The 18,763-nt window shown below is 46.4% G+C and overlaps 1 protein-coding gene across 1 annotated transcript in view; it reads right to left on the bottom strand.

Annotated features, from left to right (window-relative positions):
* LOC147880509 (uncharacterized) overlaps positions 1-18,763 on the bottom strand; it is a 185,428-nt gene that overhangs the window by 19,898 nt on the left and 146,767 nt on the right. The window contains exon 12 of the mRNA XM_087371226.1: positions 9,513-9,641. Coding sequence (XP_087227352.1) covers positions 9,513-9,641 — 129 coding nt within the window. The remainder of the gene's footprint in view (positions 1-9,512; positions 9,642-18,763) is intronic.

Below are 18,763 nucleotides of genomic sequence, written 5' to 3'. Positions count from 1 at the left end.
GTCTACACCGGACCACTTCTCTGCCTACGCTGCTCTCACTTGTGAACAAAGTCCCAAGCTCACCGTGGAGATTCATGGAGTAGAGCTGAAGGACGTCTTCCTTGATGGTGGGGAGGCCGTGGACATTATGCCGAAAGGTACACTCCAAAAACTAGGGTTGAAGTTGATAAGTGATGTTCACTTTCAAGTACGCATGGCCGATCAACGCAGAGTAAAACCAATGGGTGTAGTCAAAGGTGTTCACATGAAGATTGGCGGAGTAACTTTTCTCTCCAATTTTGTTGTCCTTGATATGATCGAAAATAAACAAACTTCCCCTCTACTTCTTGGTAGGCCATGGTTGCGGTCCACAAAGGCCATTCAAGATTGGTCAACTGATGAAGTTCAATTGCCCCTGGGATCCACATCCCTCGAAATAGATATGGTCACAAAACAGGAAAGGCACATATCAATAGAACTGGGAGAGGCGGATTTTGAAGAACAAGCCGGAGCCGAAGAGGAGCATTGGGCTTGTGGGGACTGGCCCATGGGTGGTGACCAAGTTATCAATGAGGAGACAACCCTGAAAGGATTCAAAAGTTTGACCTACTTGTTGGATCGGGCTGATCAAGAAGACAAGGAAGCTGTCATTTATGATTGGATGGGAGCCCTGGGCTCCTTAGCCGTCAGCATGGTGGAACTATGCCAACAAGAAGATCCTGAAGAACACCTACTTGCAGTATCAGAAGTCCACCTAGAACCACATGCACAGGGTCTAGCTGAACTAGTTTACGAAAGCATGCCCTTTGGACTTTGCAATAGTCCACACATGTATAAGAGAATGGTCACTAGGGGTACTACAGTGGACACCACTGATATGTTGCTTCAAAAATCCCTGGAATGCATGTGACATGTGCTCTCCCCCTCTATCTGAGTTGAGTGTTCCAATTCTAGAATTGGTTTGGTTCTCAGCCATAGCTTTGAACTCCTAAAACCAATAGAACACCTCATATTTTTCCTTCATGAGAAAAAACCATGTGAACTTGGAGAAGTCATCTATAAAGGTCACAAAGTACCTTGCTCCTCTATGCATGGGAATAGTCATGGGGCCACATACATCATTGTGCACTATCTGTAACACTCTGGTTTCCTTGACCCAATTCTTGCCTTGTTTACTGAATGGAAAGCGATGCAATTTGCCAAGTGCACACCCCTCACACACTTCATTTGCTGGTTGCTGCAATTTTGGCATTCCCTGAGTCATATTATTGTTGTACAAGTAAGACAATGCCCTGTGATGGACATGTACAAACCTGGCATGCCATAAATCGGCCTGGGAAGTGTTTGCTACAGCCAATACCTTCTGATCATAAGGCTGAGCATCAACTTGTATAAGCCTCTGTCATATGTGCCTGTTGCTACAACCTCATACCCTTTCTTTGGATCCTTGATCCTGTATTGGTTATCCTGAAATTCGACCAACATATGTTGATCATGGGCAATGTTTGAAACTGAAATCAAATTTTGCCTCAAATCTGGAACATACCAAACATCTCAGATATACTTAACTTTTCCATTATCAAGCTGAATAGGAATGTGCCCAACTCCGATGATGTCTTGAGAAGCATCATTGGCACATGTAACTTGTCTGCCATGAATAGGTGTGATGCTCTCAAACCACTCCTGGCGAGGAGTCATGTGCTTAGTAGCACCACTGGCGATATACCATGTATCACTTGCAACAAGGGAAGCATCCCCTGATTGATTTTCAACATTCAAATCCCCCCTGGCATCCATCTTCTCATTAAATGAAGCAAACACAAAATCTCTATCACCTTGGGCAAGATGAGCTTCACCATGTGCATTTGAAGGACGAGTTTCAGTGGGGGCAACAAAATTACTGCTAGAGTTGTCCCTTTGCCTCTTCTTTTCATTGGCAATCCTTTTCTGACACTCTGCGATGTAATGTCCTGGCTTCTTGCAATAATTGCCCTTTTTTTAATTTTTGCTTGAACTGCTTGCATTCCCCTCCTTGGACTGAGTTGTATGGCTATGTTTTGGCTCAAACTTTTTCTGAAATTTGCCCTTTCCACCCATGGCAAGTGCTTGCTCAACCTGACGAGAGGCTTTGGCAAAATTTGAGGATCTCTCCTCTTCCTGCAACAAAAGCCCAACTAACTCATCGAACGAGAGTGGGGCTGCTTTGAGAACAATGGTCAATGAAGTGATGAATGTGCCATATGAGGACGCTAAGCTATTGAGAGTAATAGAGACGAACTTCTGGTCTTCTATTTCCTGATCAATACTTGCGAGCTGATCACGTAGATCAGTGATCCTGGCAATATGATCAGTGATGGCCTGGCCTTCCTGCATCTCAAGATCCTTGAGCTGATTAGTCAAGGCAATGGCCCTTGCCTCATTCTTAACATGATACATGTTTGCCAATGTTTCCCATGCTGCCTTTGCATCCTTGCATGAATTGATAGTCGTCATAATGTGCCTCTTCACATTTGTGGCAATCAAAAACATCACTTGGGCACTACGGCGGTCAAACTTCTTTTGTTCCTCCGTCGATGCTATGGGACTAGCAAGAGGGGCTGTAGCAGTCTGCTGTCTGCCTGTAGTTTGACCCGAAGAAGCTGTGCTGGATGTAGATGAGCTTGCTGGCCTCACCTCATCCCCACTAACAATATCCCACAAGCCCTTACCAACCAAGATGTTCTTAAGCATGAATGACCACAAGGCATAGTTTAGTCCATCCAGCTTGTCACCCTCGGACAAATTGCCAAAACTGTCTGAAAGAGTCGACATGATGCAAAATGGGATACCCACAAGCTGCAAATGTACCTGCAAAAATAACTACAAGTCCCAAAAGTGCAACTGGCTGCAAATGTGCCTGCAAATCCTAAACAAATGCTTGCTACAAATGCCAAGTAAGACTGGCTGCCACTGACTGCACAAAGCATCACTGCAAAAATGGCATAAACCAATCACTGCACTCTGCTGCAGTCTGAAATGTAATCCCAAACTGAAAATGCACAACCCACATCTAAAGTAGGGCACCCACGAGTGCTCAAATGCATCCAATGGAGCTCAAAAGCATCCACAACTTTAAAGTAACTGCAAATGCACCCAACAATGCAGAGTATCTACAAATGCACCTGAGAGTGCAAGAGTATGGGCTGCAAAAACAGTCCCGAAGTGAAATACATAGCTCAAAACACTTACTGGAAGTGCACCTTCGCCCGAAACACCTGCAAAACAGTCCACTAACTGTGTGGGCAAGCTAGAGATGACAAAGAGTTGAAGTAAGCTGTTTGGAACTAAATGAAGCTATCGCGAGTACTTCTCAATACAACACACGTGTAGGGAAGAGCCTATAGAAGTATGGAGACGCATGGAGCTGCTGAAACACACCCAGGAGAGGCTGGAGCTGAAAAGGGTCCAGATCTGAGCAAAAACGCCGAAAAACAGCCGAAAATTGCTCGAATCGCCTTCTAACAAGTTGTACGGATTCGAAATCAGGTTCTAACAAGTTGTACACGGCACTAACGCGCAACTGTACGCACAGATCCGTATGGACTGTACGGACAAAAAACAGGAAAAAAAATTGCTTGAAATGGTGCGGGACAAGCTTGTTTGTATGCGGGCAGCTCAGAAATTTTGAAAAACGTCAAAATCGGACCTCAAAAAGTCAAAAAACAGCCACTGGACTGTTGGAGCTACCTCAAACGAAAGCTGGAGAGCTGAATGTGAGAACCAGGAATGCGCACTGGAGCACCAAGCTTGCGGGAGTCTGGAAGCAAGCGCAGGAATGGGCTCTAGAGACGGAAGCACTCTGATACCAAATGTAGGAACAAGTGGAGACAGGTTGTGAACACAAGTGAGCAAGAGTACACACAGAAGAAAGCTCCAATAGAAATGTTCAAATGAAACAATACAAGTACTTGGTATATATAGTACCCAAGTACTACTACAACACCATATCTTTGTAATCTCTTACAACACCATATCTTTGTAATCTCTTACAAACATTAGCCTTCTGCAACCTCATCCTCCTAGCCTCTGGGCGAGAGTCGAAGCTTACACGAGGATGCGGATGTACGTCTGAACTGTGAGTCATTGTCTCCCGTGGTTTCTCTTCCATCACCCCTTTTCCTTTTGCCTGGGCAGGACTAGGTCTTGTCCCCATCGCCCCTTCTCTGTTGAGTGATGTTGGGGACAAAGTGGAAGGACCTACTTGTGCCTCATTCTCCCGGTGCTGTCCGAGGGTTGTCACTTCTGTTGCAAAACTCACAGTTCTGGACTTGCGGGACTGAGGTGTGCTACTTTCATCTTCAGAACTTGTTTGAAGATCTCTCGTGACACTCTTTACCACCTCCTGATACCTCAAAGGCATAGAGTGATCACCCGAGGATGAGGCACTTTCAGAGTTAGTGGTTGACCTTAATGGCTGTGTGCCCTTCGAGTTTGTTTCTGAATCACTATCAGGAGCAAGCATGGGTGGTCTATTCCTGGGCATACTGTGCACCTTGGAGGGGGAGAATGACCTTGGTGGGGGAACACTTGTTGAACTGATTGGTGCTGAGGTCTCCTGGCTGACTTTGAGTCGTCCTTACATTTTTCACCTTTTGTTTGTGACCGTGTCACAGCGCCCAACACTGCGCCAATCAAATGGGGGCTGTTGCGCTCCCCCGCCACTACTACATCAACCATATTCACTTGGGATGCGGGTTCCACTCTTCCATTGGGACAATCTCTAGTGTAGTGGTCGTTTGTGTTGCACTATGTATAAGAGGGTCCCCCGAACGGCTGTGTGCAATCATCTTGGTAGTGGCCATACTCGCCACATCTGTAACACATGATGGGTCTTCTAAAGTTTGTACCTCTGCCTGCACCTCCACATCCACCTTGGAAACCACCCCTTCGACCACGTTGATAAGGGGGTCCATAGCCACCTCCTGACATAGGTGGTTGGTACGGTGCATAGTAAGGCTGAGGATAGAAATAAGGGGCACCAATTGAATTGGGCGCAGGAGCTTGGAGCAAATGGGGAGTCGGAAGCAATGGAGGCGGCATGATAGGAGGAGAAGGTGGCTCAGATGCTCGTGCAAGAGGGGGAGCAGGAGGTACTGTTGTTGGGCCAGGAGTTATGGGTACCATTCTGTTGACTACAGCAACTAGAGGTTCCCCCGAGGTATACTCTGGAAGAAGCTTCTTTAATCCTTTGAGGTACCTACACTCAGAGGCATCATGTCCATGGATCTCACAAAATGTACAAAATGAGGTAGAAGTAGGTATCTTACGCTTGGAGGGGCACTCCCAGTAACCATAATTAGAACCCTTGCATTCTGTGCATCAAAGACCACTTCGAATTTGGGCCTCAAAGGACGACTGGCCATCCACCTTTATTCTATCTTTCAGGCCTTCTTTGATTTCTTCTAACTCCTTCTTGAGTTGCTACCATGAGGATGATCCCTCCTCTCTTGGGAGTTAGGCGGTCGTAGTTATTGATGAGGCAAAACTTAGCTGTGACCGTTCCATCTTGACAGCTTCTTTTAGGAAGTCTTGAAGTGAGGCATGTTCAGGGAGTTTATCAACCACCCTTATAGCAATGGTAGGGGGTAATGCTTTCAAAAACCACCCCTTCATGACAGCATCATTAGGTGGCACAGACATCTTTGCCACCAAGACCATCATCCTTGTGTACATCTCAGAGATGCTTTCTCCAGGCTTCATGGTTTCAGTGGATAACTCTTGGACAATCATGTGTTCGAATTTTTCCAACTTGAAAGTGCATAAGAATTCCTCCCTTAGGTCTGTCCACGTCTGGAAGTGGTCAGGGGGAAATTGACTGTACCATACATCCACGGCATCCTCCAATGATGAGGGGAAGATGTGAAGGAACGCATGCTCATCCTCCACACCTTTAGCTCTAGATGCTGTGAGGAATTTCCTCACATGAGCTTGCGCATCCTCATGGAGGTGGCCTTTGAACTTTTGAGTCTTCACGTGGACCTTGTTGAGTAGCTTGAGAAGTCTAGCTCTGTTTGCAGGACTGAGAATGGCCATCCCCACCCGAGAGGCTGGAGTAGGAGTTGGAGGGAGTCCCGATGGGGCTGTAATGAGTGTGGGTGATCCAGAGGAGGAGACCACACCGACAAGACCTCCTGTGGAGGACCACAATGGGGAAGTCACTACTGATGTAGCCATAGAGGAAGTGTACAGAGGATGGGATAGCATCTAGGAAAGAGAGGGATGGAGTTGAAGTCATGCATGAGTAGGCACTAGGGAAGGAAGGAGGTGGTGGAAAAGGCAACACCGGTGTGGATGGAAAGGGAGATGAAACTATCATGGTAGATAAAGGCATGGCTGGCGGAGCAAAAGTACTATCAGTGGGATAGATGTGAAGAAAGATTAGCTAAGAGCCCGGAGCTATGCATAACAGATCAGGTAGCAGCTTATCCAGCAGAGGTCGAGGTGGGAGCAAATGGAGTCACCACCCCGACAGAAGAGGTGGTTGATGAAGACATCGTTGCAAGAGGAGAGGGGCTGCCTTGACCTTGATGAGTCCTTGAGGAGCCCTCATCCTTCGTACCCTCTTCTTTCACCTGTTCTCCGCTTTGCACTTCTTCTTCTCCGGAGTCCGGATCTAAGCACCAGGGTTCCTGTTGATCCAAGTCAATGAGAGTGTCAATGAAGTTACTTGCTCTGACTACTGCTCCAATGGGCTCACTTTGTGCTCGAGTTGAGGACTTCGCAAACTTACATCGCACGTAATGCCTCTTGTACCGAGTTTGGTCTGCCGGAAGTCTTTTCTCCGCTCTCCTCAAGTACCTCCTAGTTCTCTTACTAGCTCCTTCAAATGTTTTAGAACTACTCGGCATAAGACCTCTCTCTAGGACCCTAGATCACCACTTCACTTGTGCTACTCAACACCAGCAGTGTCCCACCATGATTGCCATAAACTGTCTGAGGAGAGGGGTTCCAATCCTTCCGAAGGTGTTACCGGTGGCCAAAGCTGGCATGAGAAACATGAGTGTTGCAATGCTCTAATGCAATGGATCACGCAGAGTGCACCATGCAGTGGTGTGTGAGTGTCGGATGCTGTACCGCAGTGAACAACGACATACGAGTGTACTATGCTAAATGACAATCACCTGAGAACTCCACAACATAAGCAGAAGAAGAAAACCTCGTCATACACTAGTGAACAATCCCCATATCGGGAAGAGACAAGAAAAATGAGAAAGTGACCAAGATGGCCAAAGTACATATCACTGGTGGACCAGCGTCTACAGGTCACAAGTCGCAAGTCACAAGAACACACAGGTCTATCCTCATAGTAGACAGAGGGTATACACAAGTCTCTCCACACTCTCTCCTTGGCGAGCTCGTAGCTCCAGCCTCTATCTCTCCTCACACTCTCCTTTCTCCCGCTCCAGTGCCGAACGCTGAATGCTCAATGCTCAATCTCCCCTCCCCTGTCCACCTTCACCTTCATCCTCATCCCCGCCTTGGAGGGTCCCTTCTTCGCTGAGAATCTCCCCCCCCTTCTTCTCATTGGTCATCCTCTTATCTCCTTAGCTGTTGAGGATAGCCGTTGGGCCGTTGTCTCTCTTGATGGCGACGGCGACTTCCTGACTTCCTAACTCGTCAGCCTCTTCTGGTCAGGATGGTGTAAATTCTCCATGTGTAGGTGAGCTGGATCACCGCACCACTGAACCACCAAACCACTATGTAACTGTAAATACTCCTGACTGCTCCATGTGCGCAGCTCTCGATGAGATCGCCTTGGGCATGATACTTCTGGTTGACCTATGGTTGACATGTGTCGACCCGTGGTTGACATGTGTCGATGCATGGTTGCCTCGGATAGTACTCTTGGATGAACCCGTGTGGTCAACTCCTCGTGTCGTGTGACTGACTTGTATTGACACATGGTCATGTGGTCAACACCTGTCGTCATGTGGTCAACGCCTGTCGTCATGTGGTCAGGGTGTTTCTATTGTAATAGACCGTCTAAGGCATCAGAAACTGATGAGAAATTCCCCAAGAGGTAAGATGAATAGAAAAGGCTAGGGAGCCATTTCTGGCTCAGAAATCCTGGCATCCTCCAGACACCCAAGATCTCCTTTGAGAGTTCCTTTGACCTGGTATAAAAAACTCCGGTATCTGAACTTGGGAGATGAAGGATGTCAATACCAAGAAGCTAATGGAAAGGATAACGGGAACCTGGTCACATGTGGTGGTACCTACCGATAAAAGTGCGACGACCTCGATCTAAAGACCAATCATCAATGTCGAAATGCCCAATCCTGACATGGATGGTCCCCCCAAGTCTCCTGTTAGACTAAGAGCATCAAAGATTGGCATATATAGTCTCCTCCTATTTCCTATTAGACTAAGAGCATCGATCACTGATCTGAAAATCGTCTTAAGATGATCTATCTCTACCTACCTCTGATTCCCAAAATAAGTTCTTCCATGCAACGCTCTCAAAAGGAAGGATGCCCCCTTCCTTTCCCCCTCTCTTATCAATAGGAGGCCATTCTACTGTGTTGAAGTCCCCTCGTACTATCTAAGAGTTATCATGTACTAAACAACATATATCTCCCTACAAAACAACACAATCCCTCCTCAAATTCGATAGATAAATGTTGAGTATTGTAATTTGAGAGCCCCCAAGGAGAAGCATAGGCTATCGAGCCTTGCTAGAATCAAGACATCATGTGCAATAACAGAAGATCACCAGTCCAAAAGGTCTGCTCAGGTAAAAGCTTGCCTATCTTCAATCTTGGGTTGTTGTCTATCAATGAGCTTGTGCTCTTAACGAAGGAGAATATGAATCGGCCCTGATGGCTGAAGTTGGTCCGTAATGACATGCTTCTTGCAGGGAGTATGGATCCTCACCCAATCCCTTAATATTTCAGGTAACAATCCTGATGGGGGGAGGGGGAGGGGGGAAGGGCGTTGGTTGCGGCGCACTGTGGAAAGTCCTATTGATGCAGTAGTAGAGATAGTCCAATTGTGGGGAGCCTCATCTAACATATACACCAAAGAGAGATGCGGAAACTTCACTAGTGCGGACAGACTTACCTATGAAGAGTGCGTTTGATGAGCCCAAGATGAAGATGAGGGGCTCTGTATTTATTAGGAAGGCCTGGAAATTGAGGCGTAATTGGAAATTTGTGCAAATGGTGTGTCGCATTCAGATCATAAGAAGGGGGGGGCATGCTCAGAAGGTCTTGGACAGAGCAAGGAAGGAAGCAGTATGAAGGCAAGGCAAGGGACGAGACAACAAGGTGAAGGGCAGAGAAGGTTGGGTTGGAGCAGGTTGAGGGAGCATAGATTTGTGCCTTTCACAGTCAGGGCACAGGGCACTCCAAGCATTCTACGTAGTACTTATTACGTTCATTTTTTAACTTAAAAAAAAAATCTGCTTATTCACTTACAAATATGGTCAAAGGTGCCATTTAAAAAGTTTGATATAAGGCTACTTATTGTTTAGTGATAGAGGGGAAAAGAGTTACCATGATTATGTCACCTACGTTACTTGCAACGTTATTCAGACGTCTTCGCTTTCGAACGTTCCAAACCTTGAACCTAGGTTCTCTAGCACAAGAGGCAAGCTCGTCTCTCTTTTCACAAAATTCTAGGCCCTACACATTGCACAATTTATGTCATAAATGATATTGAATGAAAGAGCTGTCCAAACTTAGACAGCACCACATTGTTCGAATATGAAGTCAAAATCAGTCAGTTTGGTGTGTTCTAGTGTGAGTTCTAGTCTAGTGAGTCCTATGGATGCCACGTGTCACATTGGGAGTTATCCCATATGCATAGGTGTTCATATGTGTGTGTGTGCTATTATATAAGAGCTGTACTTGTCTAGTGTCAAATCAATCAAGTATCAAGGTACAAGCTCTTTGGTCTACATGTGAGTACTTTCGTTTTGTCATTGCTTAGTCATTTCATTTCCAGTTCATTATGTCTCTCTCTGAGTATCACTATCTCTCCTACCCTTTCTCTCTCCCTTCTCCACCATGTGCCTTCACACATTGAGTTTAATGACACATCATTTCAGATAGCATGGCAAGCAATGTTATGCGTAGAAGGGCCCCCCTTTGTTACAGAGCGAAAAAAATAGTAAAAGAGTAAGGGTAAAGAAGTGCATGAAAACAGGCTACAAACTTAGGTTTCTCATTATGCCGAGCTCAATTCATGGATCTAAAACACAATCTCTTTGGTCAATCGGTCAACAAGCAATAGGGATCCTAACCTTAAGGAGTCATTGGAACAGTGAGTGAAATTCTGGATTCCATGTACAATGTTTCTAGACAAGACTTATATATGTATGGTTCTCCCTGTCGCCCCGCTTCTCCTCCTCGCTCTCTCCCCCCTTTGCTGCAGGCTCAACTCCCCCTTACTCTACATCTCTCCCTCCTACAGCTAGTTGTTGTAGGTCCGTCCCTTTGCTTCTCCACTTGCCCTCCCTGCTCCTCTGCTGCCTGCTGCTTCTACATCGTAACTCTACCCCTGACCCTCCCCCTCGCTCCCACCATCCCTCCCCCCCTGCCTCCCGGGGCCCCAGGATGCACCAGATGCACTCCCCTCCCACCCCTCCACACGACATCCCTCCTCTGCTATTTCTGTCGAAACCCCTTCCTCCCACCCATTCCCTCCTCCCTCTTGGCCATTCTCTCTCAACCCCTCAAGCCCTCCTTACCCCTGTTCACCCATCCTCCTCCTTTAATCCTCTGCCCACTGCCATCCCCACTTCATTCTTCCACTGTCTTTATCCACTTATCAAGCTGCCATCTTAAATTTACAATCCCCCCCTTTCGTTAAGTTCTTGAAGAGAAACAAAATTTGTCTTAACTTCAACACACCTAATCCATCTCCTAAGAATAAGAGTCTTGAAGTCAATTGTCAATCCTTGCACATTAAGATTAAGCTTAAGAATAAGAGCCTTGAAGTCAATTGTCAATCCTTGCACATTAAGATTAAGAAAAGCTTATTGTCTCCCATAAGTAATTAGGATTTCTTCTTCTTCTTGAACTGGGCAGCTCCCTGCTTTGGTGAAACAGCAAAGCCCAGGGAAAGCCTTCAATTGTTTGTCTCACCGATCCTGATCCTGCCCATTGATCTCCTTGAGGACTGGTCTGCCCAATTTACCTATGCCTTTCTTCCCTTTGATAGTTATGAAAGGATCCTCTGATTTGGGAACTGGTCTGCTGCAATTAGTTGTTCCTCAAAACTCTGAGTGCTAGGCACTATTTCCAAGTTTTCCTCATTTCTCTCAGCTCCCATGCCTTTTTCCTCTAAGAGGACAAAGGAATTAGTCAACTTGATACCATTATTTTCCTCCCGCACCACATTGACCCAAGTGTCCATTCTTTTTCCCTTTCTGGCCCATGGCTCTGACCCTCCTCCTTGCATTACCTGATTAGCTGCTCCATCCTCAGTTGCCTCTATCTCTAGAACTCCGTTCTCCTGCCTTTTATTTATTCCCTCACTCACCTTGCATGGATTCGTCTGCTTGCCCTCAGAGGGCAATCCCTAGAAGTAACCTCCCATGCCACATCAAAAACATGAATTGAAGATATTTTGTATAAAATCTTCATGAATTTAGTGTTTGTGGAGTGGCATCCAAAAAAATAGCCGTATCATCTGCCAACTCACTGTCTAAGAGCTCATCCTCCTGTCTTAGAAGAAGCCTGAGCCCTATAATCCCAGCTTGAGCTCTAATGTAATAGCTCATAGCCTCAGCCACAAAAAGGAATAAAAAGGGGGCTAAGGGGCATCCCTGACGGGCTGATCTGGTAATATCTCAAACCTGTCCCCCCTGACTCCACCAATAAGAACCTGTTTGTGGACTGATCTGTAGAGGGCTGACACCCCTCTAATCCATGTATCTGAGAAGCCAAAACGAGTAAATGTGCCCTCCAGAAAGCCCCAGTCTACCCTGTCATAAGCTTTCTCAAAGTCTAAGAGTAAAATGGCCAGCCTATGGCCATTATGCATGGCCCAACACGGCATTGGATTTGTTTTGCATTGCGGTAGGTGCACACATAAATTGGAACAAATCCAATGGTTTTTGGATCAGTGATGAGGACACTCCAGTCTTGGGGATCGACATAGGGTTCACTTGGATTCAGAGGGGAGTCTCCGTCAGGTATCTGAGATGCCAGATTGGGGTGGGCATCTCTCTGGCACAGCAGTTCGCTCCTGTGTTGGAGAGTATCAGGAGGAAACTCATTTTTTGGAGTTCAGCTAGACTTGACCTTGCATCCAGAGTTGTGGTTGTGAACCAGGTCTTATTGGCCACGGCGTGGTTTGTCTGCTCATGTTGGTGCAGATCTAGAGGTTGTATCACTCAGCTCATGAGACCTATTAGGAACTTCCTATGGAGTGGTTTAGATGGCACCTCAGATGTTGTAGCCATGGTGGCTTGGGAGACCCTCATTCTCCCCACAGGAGAAGGAGATCTCAATATTATTGACCCAAACTTGCAGTGTATGGCCTTACTTTGCAAGTTCGTAGTACATGGATTGATGCCTGGACAGAAGCCCTGGAAGGATTTTTTCTCACGCATCATTCAGTCTTGTGTCCCTTCTCATGGGGGAGATTGGTTGGACAGCAGCAAATGGATCTTTACTTCAGCCCATCTCAAATCTCCCATCTCTCGTGAAGAAATTCATAGGCATCCAGTCATGTGGAATGACTCGATTTTGGATGATCATGGCAGGCCACTTGGAGTGTCACTTTATATGCAGTGGTCTCGATGGGAGAGGGGACCTACCACTACTGTAGACGCTTGGCAGGCCTTTATGAGACTTCCTGAGGATCAGAGACTTTTAGCAGTTGGCCACCTCAAAGGGAGTGCACTCAGGATATAGCAGATATAGGCAGCCATTCCGCCAGAGTGGATCGACACAGATGACATGCCGCTTACAAAGTCCACTTGGTGGGAAGCTTTTTTAGGGAAGGGCATTCCATTACAGATTATTGCATTGCAGGATGCACATAAGGATACCCTTGTCTTTGATGTTCCAGTCGGGGGGCAGACTTATCAGATCTTCTGATGATATTCTCTTGGAGGTTGCATTTCTGTCAGGATTGCTGGATTCATGGAGGGGGGCAGGGACTCACAGTGGTATCTTGACCCTGATCCTATTCTCCTTGCGCTGGGGTCTTGGAGACTTTGGCTATATGGTGGTTCTCCTATTAGGTTCTTGCAGTGGGACCTAGGGGAGTGGAAATGGATTGATGAGGGGCACCGAGAGAAGAGCTTCCCCTTCTTTCACTACACAGTTAGAAATGCCAAGAGATTTCAGCTCAGCAGTAGAGGTTGGAGGTCCTCTAGAGCGACTTATTGGGATAGTTTTCAGATTTCCGCAGTTGTGCGGAAAAACTTTTGGCGTAGGCTCTAGAAATCCCTCAGGAATAGAAAGATCACTCTTTTCTTTTGGCTTTCTATTCATGGAGGGATTGCAGTGAACCTATGGAGATCCAGGTTCGGGGTTGACCCTACTTGTCCTAGTTGTCACATGGCAGTTGAGTTAGTACATGTAGCATTGCCTTTGGGAGTGCAGACAGGCGAGGACGATCTGGAAAGGTGTTGCTAGGATTTTTAGTATCTTTCATACAACACCTTTCTATATCACCTGGGTTTAATGGCTTGGTTATCTCTTACTAGCCCACAAGTGTTTTTCAAGGGACATGATCTAGATCCAGCGTTCATTGTATGGCGACACTCAGTGGAGTCTTGTTCTCTCCGGGATGTTTCCTTCACTCCTTTCAGAGCTGCTCATGCCTCAGTAGACACGTCTTGGGAGATTTTGGCTAGCATTGCAACGTGGCATATTTGGAGAGCCAGGTGTACAGAGGCGATGGAGGGTATCCAGGTTCACCCTTCCCAGACTATGGCCAGTATTTGGACTGACACAGTATACACTCTGATGGCCATTTGGGCAAGCATGCAAGGATCCTCCAGAGCAACCACTGCCAGGAGAGTTACTTTTTTCAGAGTTTGGAGAAGATCTCCTTTCTTCTCTCGGTCTCCTTCAGGGTTGAGATGGCACTTTCAGCCTCCGCCTTGTTTCTTTATTAGCTCATTTTGAGCTGTTTTTTTTCCCTCATGCATTGCATTATGTACTCCCGCAATTAAGCTTGCTCTCGTGGTTTTCACTCATACTTAATGAAGTAATTTTCTTGAAAAAAAAAAAGTTTGCATGAATTACGAAGCTTTATGGGCTTATGCTAGTACTATAGGTGATTTATATGCCATTTCGCTGAAAGTGCTTCACCTCTCTATGCTATGCAAAAGAAGGGAGCATCCTGCGTGTGAGAATCAGATTGCAGCATTTGAGATGCTAAAAGAAAAGCTTACCACAGATCCAGTATTGATCTTACCAGATCTTTGGAAAGCTTTTCATGTTCAAGCTGATGCATGTGGAAAGAATGGCTTTGGAGCAGTCATTATGTAGGAAGGACGGGTAGCGGCCTATGAGAGTAGAATTTTGCAGGATGATGAGAGACATGTCGGCATTTATGAAAAGGAATTGCTGTCATGCCCTTGCTACATGGAAGCGTATCTAATTTCACAGTGCAGACAGATCATCAGTCTTTGAGATATTTCCTCACTCAGACAAAATTATATAAGAAGCATATGCGTTGTGGGCCAATTTCTTATCTATATTTCATTTCCCCATAGTACATGTGGAAGGTAAAAAGAACGTAGTGGCCAATGCATTGTCAAGGAAGCCTCAGGTTTCCGCAGGAACCATTGCTTAGCACAGTGAGTTATATGCAATAAAGGACCGGTATGCTCAGGATTAGTAGGATTTCTCCAAGATTTATGACCAGTTGTCTAATAATCACTGGTTGGCATGACCATTATACTATCATAGATGGCTTTATTATGATGCATGGACGCATTGTGTCACAAAGCAATTAAGGTCAAAGGTTATGATAGAAAGTCATGCTCCACCATATGTAGGGCATAGAGGCATTGATGCCACAATGAAAGAAGTGGAGCACTTTTTCTATTGGCCAGCTTTGAGACACAATGTGAATGTCTTTGTCAGAACATGCATCATCTACTAGAAGGTCAAGTTTGACAAGCAGAAGACACATAGATTGTTGCAGCCATTGCCAATCCCAGATAGACCGTGGGAGAGCATTGCCATGGATTTCATATTTGATCTTCTTAGGACACCTACGGGAAATGATGGCATGTGAGTTCCAGGATGTTGGTCCATTGGTCTTCTAGACCTCTTAGTTGTTCATGCATCCACACTGAGACATGAGCCTCTGAGTCATGTTTGGGACGTAGAGCCATGTGAGTGCTCAGTGGGATGCCTCAGTTTATCGTCAGTGATAGAGATCCAAGTATGACAAGTCTCTTTTGGAGAGGGCCCTTTGAGAATATGGGCACTACTTTGAGATTTTCATCTTCTTTTCATCTTTAGCCAGACGGGCAACCCGTAGAGACTAATTCCACTGTTCTTGATTTGCTAAAGTGTTATTTGTTTGAGCATAAGACACAATGGGAGCAATAAAGCAATATTTGCCCTTAGTGGAGTTTGCTTACAACAATATTGTGCATACTTCCACTGGGAAAGCTCCTTTTGAGATAGTGGAAGGGGGCAGGAAAGTTCCACCTATCTTGCATACTAAAGATAAGATTTTTGAGGCATGGATGTGACGTATAGAAGGTGAAACAGGATCTCTAGAAGACTTAGGCAAAGCAAAAGAAGGCAGCTGATCGTCACTGTCGTGAATTAATCTTTAACGAAGTTGATTAGGTTCTTTTGCGCTTTGAAAAGGCAAGACTGAAGAAAGAGGGGCAAACCGGTTGTTTCCCAAGCTCAGCATGAGATATTATGGGCCTTTTCAAGTTTCAGAGAAGTTGAGTGATGTAGCTTACAGGTTGAAGCTACTCCATCATTGGAGGATTCACAATGCTTTTCATGTGAGCCTCTTTAAGCCTTTCAAGGGCGATGTGACAGAGAATATGCCTGTTGATGTAACCAAAGGTTGAGGAGCTGAATGAGATCCTAGTTCTAGAGCAAATTTTGGAACATAAGGAAAGAAAGATCAAAGGTAGAGTTCCTGCCGCTACTTGGTAAAATTTGGAAATTATTCTTCTTTGCATGGGTAAAATTTGGAAATTATTCTTCCTTACATGCAAAGTGGCTGGCCAAGGATGATCTGGCAGATACACCTCAGTTATTACAGCTCTATCTAGAACCTTTTCAGCTTGAGCCGACTTTAGTTGTGGCTCCTTCAGGATCAGCAGAGGAGGATTGCCTGATGCTCAAGAGAGGGGTAGTACCTCCTCTGTTTTTCCACATACATGCTCAGATATCAAGAGGTTGCTTGGTGACATTGTATGTTTCACCCGAGGTACTACTTGCTGATAGTATATCTACCTTGGGACTTCTATGATCAGTGTACTAGTCACTATGAGTTGGTTTTTGTAGTTTATATGGATTGCTATCCTAGGTTCTGAACAATCATATATGTTCTCTCAAATGATTCTGCTTGTCCACAAGAGAAACATTTGAAAGCGATGGGCCTGATGAAGCAGCTATGTAAGCTGTCAACATATCATTCTGATAAAGGGGCGGGCAATCCACGGACTTGGGCAAACTCCCTCCCTCAAATACCTCCTCTGTTGGTGAAGTTGCTGGAGGATCTCCCAGGGAGGGGCTCCCACTCTTGTCTCTGCTCCTGTTTTCGCCCCTATCACTGCCCTGTGGAGGTCGTGGGGAGGCTGAAATGTGAAGTACTCCCGGAGAAGACTACGCAAGCCCCTGAGAAAGCCCGTGGGAGTCAGGTCCCAGAGTAAGATTGAGATCCAACACATGGTCGGAGGTTGCCTGAACTGTGGTGATGTCTGCATCGGTGAAAGTGGTGGCGAAGGAAGATAGAACAGCTGCAGTCTATCGCTCGCGATGGTCGCAAAAATCCACTTTTCGAGGAAGACACTCATACAACACCCGTCATCACTGGCACAACATGGGTTATACCTGATGCAACCATACCCACTGAAACTCTAAAGGTGCCTGGGAAAGCCTGGACAAGTGTGACTGATGGAGATGCAAGTCCGGTCACTAGAGAACTGACTGATGGAGATGCGAGACATGTCACTGATGCGAAAGATAAGGAACCAAAGTCCACCACTGCTGGGGAACTTGTAATAGAAGGTACTGATGAGATGTGTTGGACAGCTTCGAGGTAGGTTGGATCAAGTTGCGCTCGCCGAGACGCCCTCCTTGTCGAAAGAGGAGAGGAGGCAGGAACTGTAGAAGTGACAGTGGAAGAGGTGGCAGGGGTGGTGATAGGAGGGGAGAGGGATGACAAAGGAAGGCGACGTGATAATGGAAGGGAGGTTGGACCAACACGGTCCGCAAGCATCGGGGAACATATACGTAGAAGACGACTTTCGTAACTTGGCTGACAGTCTTCAGTTCTCTTGGTTCGGGGTTTTCCATGGCTCTCTTTCTTTGGTCAGACTTGACAGGTTTTATATTGGCCAATGGGGCCATGACAGAGTAGGACAGATCCGCCCGGGTTATGTTTTATCTGACCATGCTCTAGTCCTATTGCAGATTCTTCCTACCTCTCGATTGGAGAGCACAGGCTCTGTGAGAGTTCCGGACTTGTTTTTCAGGACACAGAGTTCGTGGAACGGTTGAGAGAGGCTTGGGTGTCAGAGGACACTCCTGTGGATCAGGGCTGGTTGATGTGGGTAGAGGGGGCTTTGGCTAGAGTCAGCATGGCCTGCCAGTTGAGGGCAAAAGAGGAGAAGGAAAAGCTCAGAATCAGAGATCGGAACGCAAGAGCGGAGGTATCTAGACTTCAGAGATTGATTCAGAGTTTTTCTCATTCTCTTTTCATCAGAGGGCAGCTTTCGGAGGCTCAGGAGAGACTAGAGGAGATTCAGGGCAGGAGGGCCCACAGTTCACGTTTTACTCCCAGCAGACTTTCTGGATCCAAAAGGGGGATAGATGCTCTAGAGAGTTCTTTAGGGCAGTGGGTCAGAGATACTCTTCGGACAGCCTTCGTAGACTTGCAGATGAGGCCGGGTCGTCTCAGACAGGATGAGTCATGTTTTGGATAGCCCACTATCACTCCTGGAGATCACGGACGCGTTACATGAGCTGCCCAGAGACAGCAGATGCCCGGGGGAGGACGGTTTGTCGCCACTTCTTTTCAGAGCTCTTTGGGATACGATTGGGCCTCATCTACTCTCTGCCTTTTCAGAGGCTCTCGATACACGATCTTTGGGCGAGACATTATGCACAGGTATGATTTGTCTCATCCCGAAAGGGGGAGACCAGACAGTCCTACGCAATTGGAGACCCATTACACTTCTAGGGACAGCCTACAAGATCCTAGCGAAGACCTTAGCTCTTCGCTTAAAGCCTATGCTGCCAGATATCATCAGACCTACTCAGACAGGATTTGTCCAAGATCTAAGTATCTTGGATAACATCTTCACTTTTTGGGAGGCCACTCACTGGGCGAAGGAGAGTCAGCAAAATATTACAGTTCTTCTTCTTCATTTAGGACCGGCACTGTTTATTTATTTTGAGACGGACTCCTCTCACAGATTGTATCCCACTCAGCCCCTGGATCGACAGGAGCTCCTTTGGCAGAGAGTCAGGGTCATTGGTTGCCTGGGTAAGGAATGGGCCACAGATCCTTCCAGGTTGACCATTGCAGAGGATACTAGATGGAGACTTTGGATTTTTCAGGGTCGACCTCTTGC

The sequence above is a fragment of the Dipteris shenzhenensis genome, chromosome 32, assembly GCF_047967505.1.
Source record: "Dipteris shenzhenensis isolate YYH24624 ecotype China chromosome 32, Dip_SZ_1.0, whole genome shotgun sequence".
In the NCBI taxonomy this organism is placed as follows: Eukaryota; Viridiplantae; Streptophyta; class Polypodiopsida; order Gleicheniales; family Dipteridaceae; genus Dipteris; species Dipteris shenzhenensis.
The sequence above is the reverse complement of the archived record's forward strand: the minus strand, read 5'-3'. Positions and strand labels throughout refer to the sequence as shown.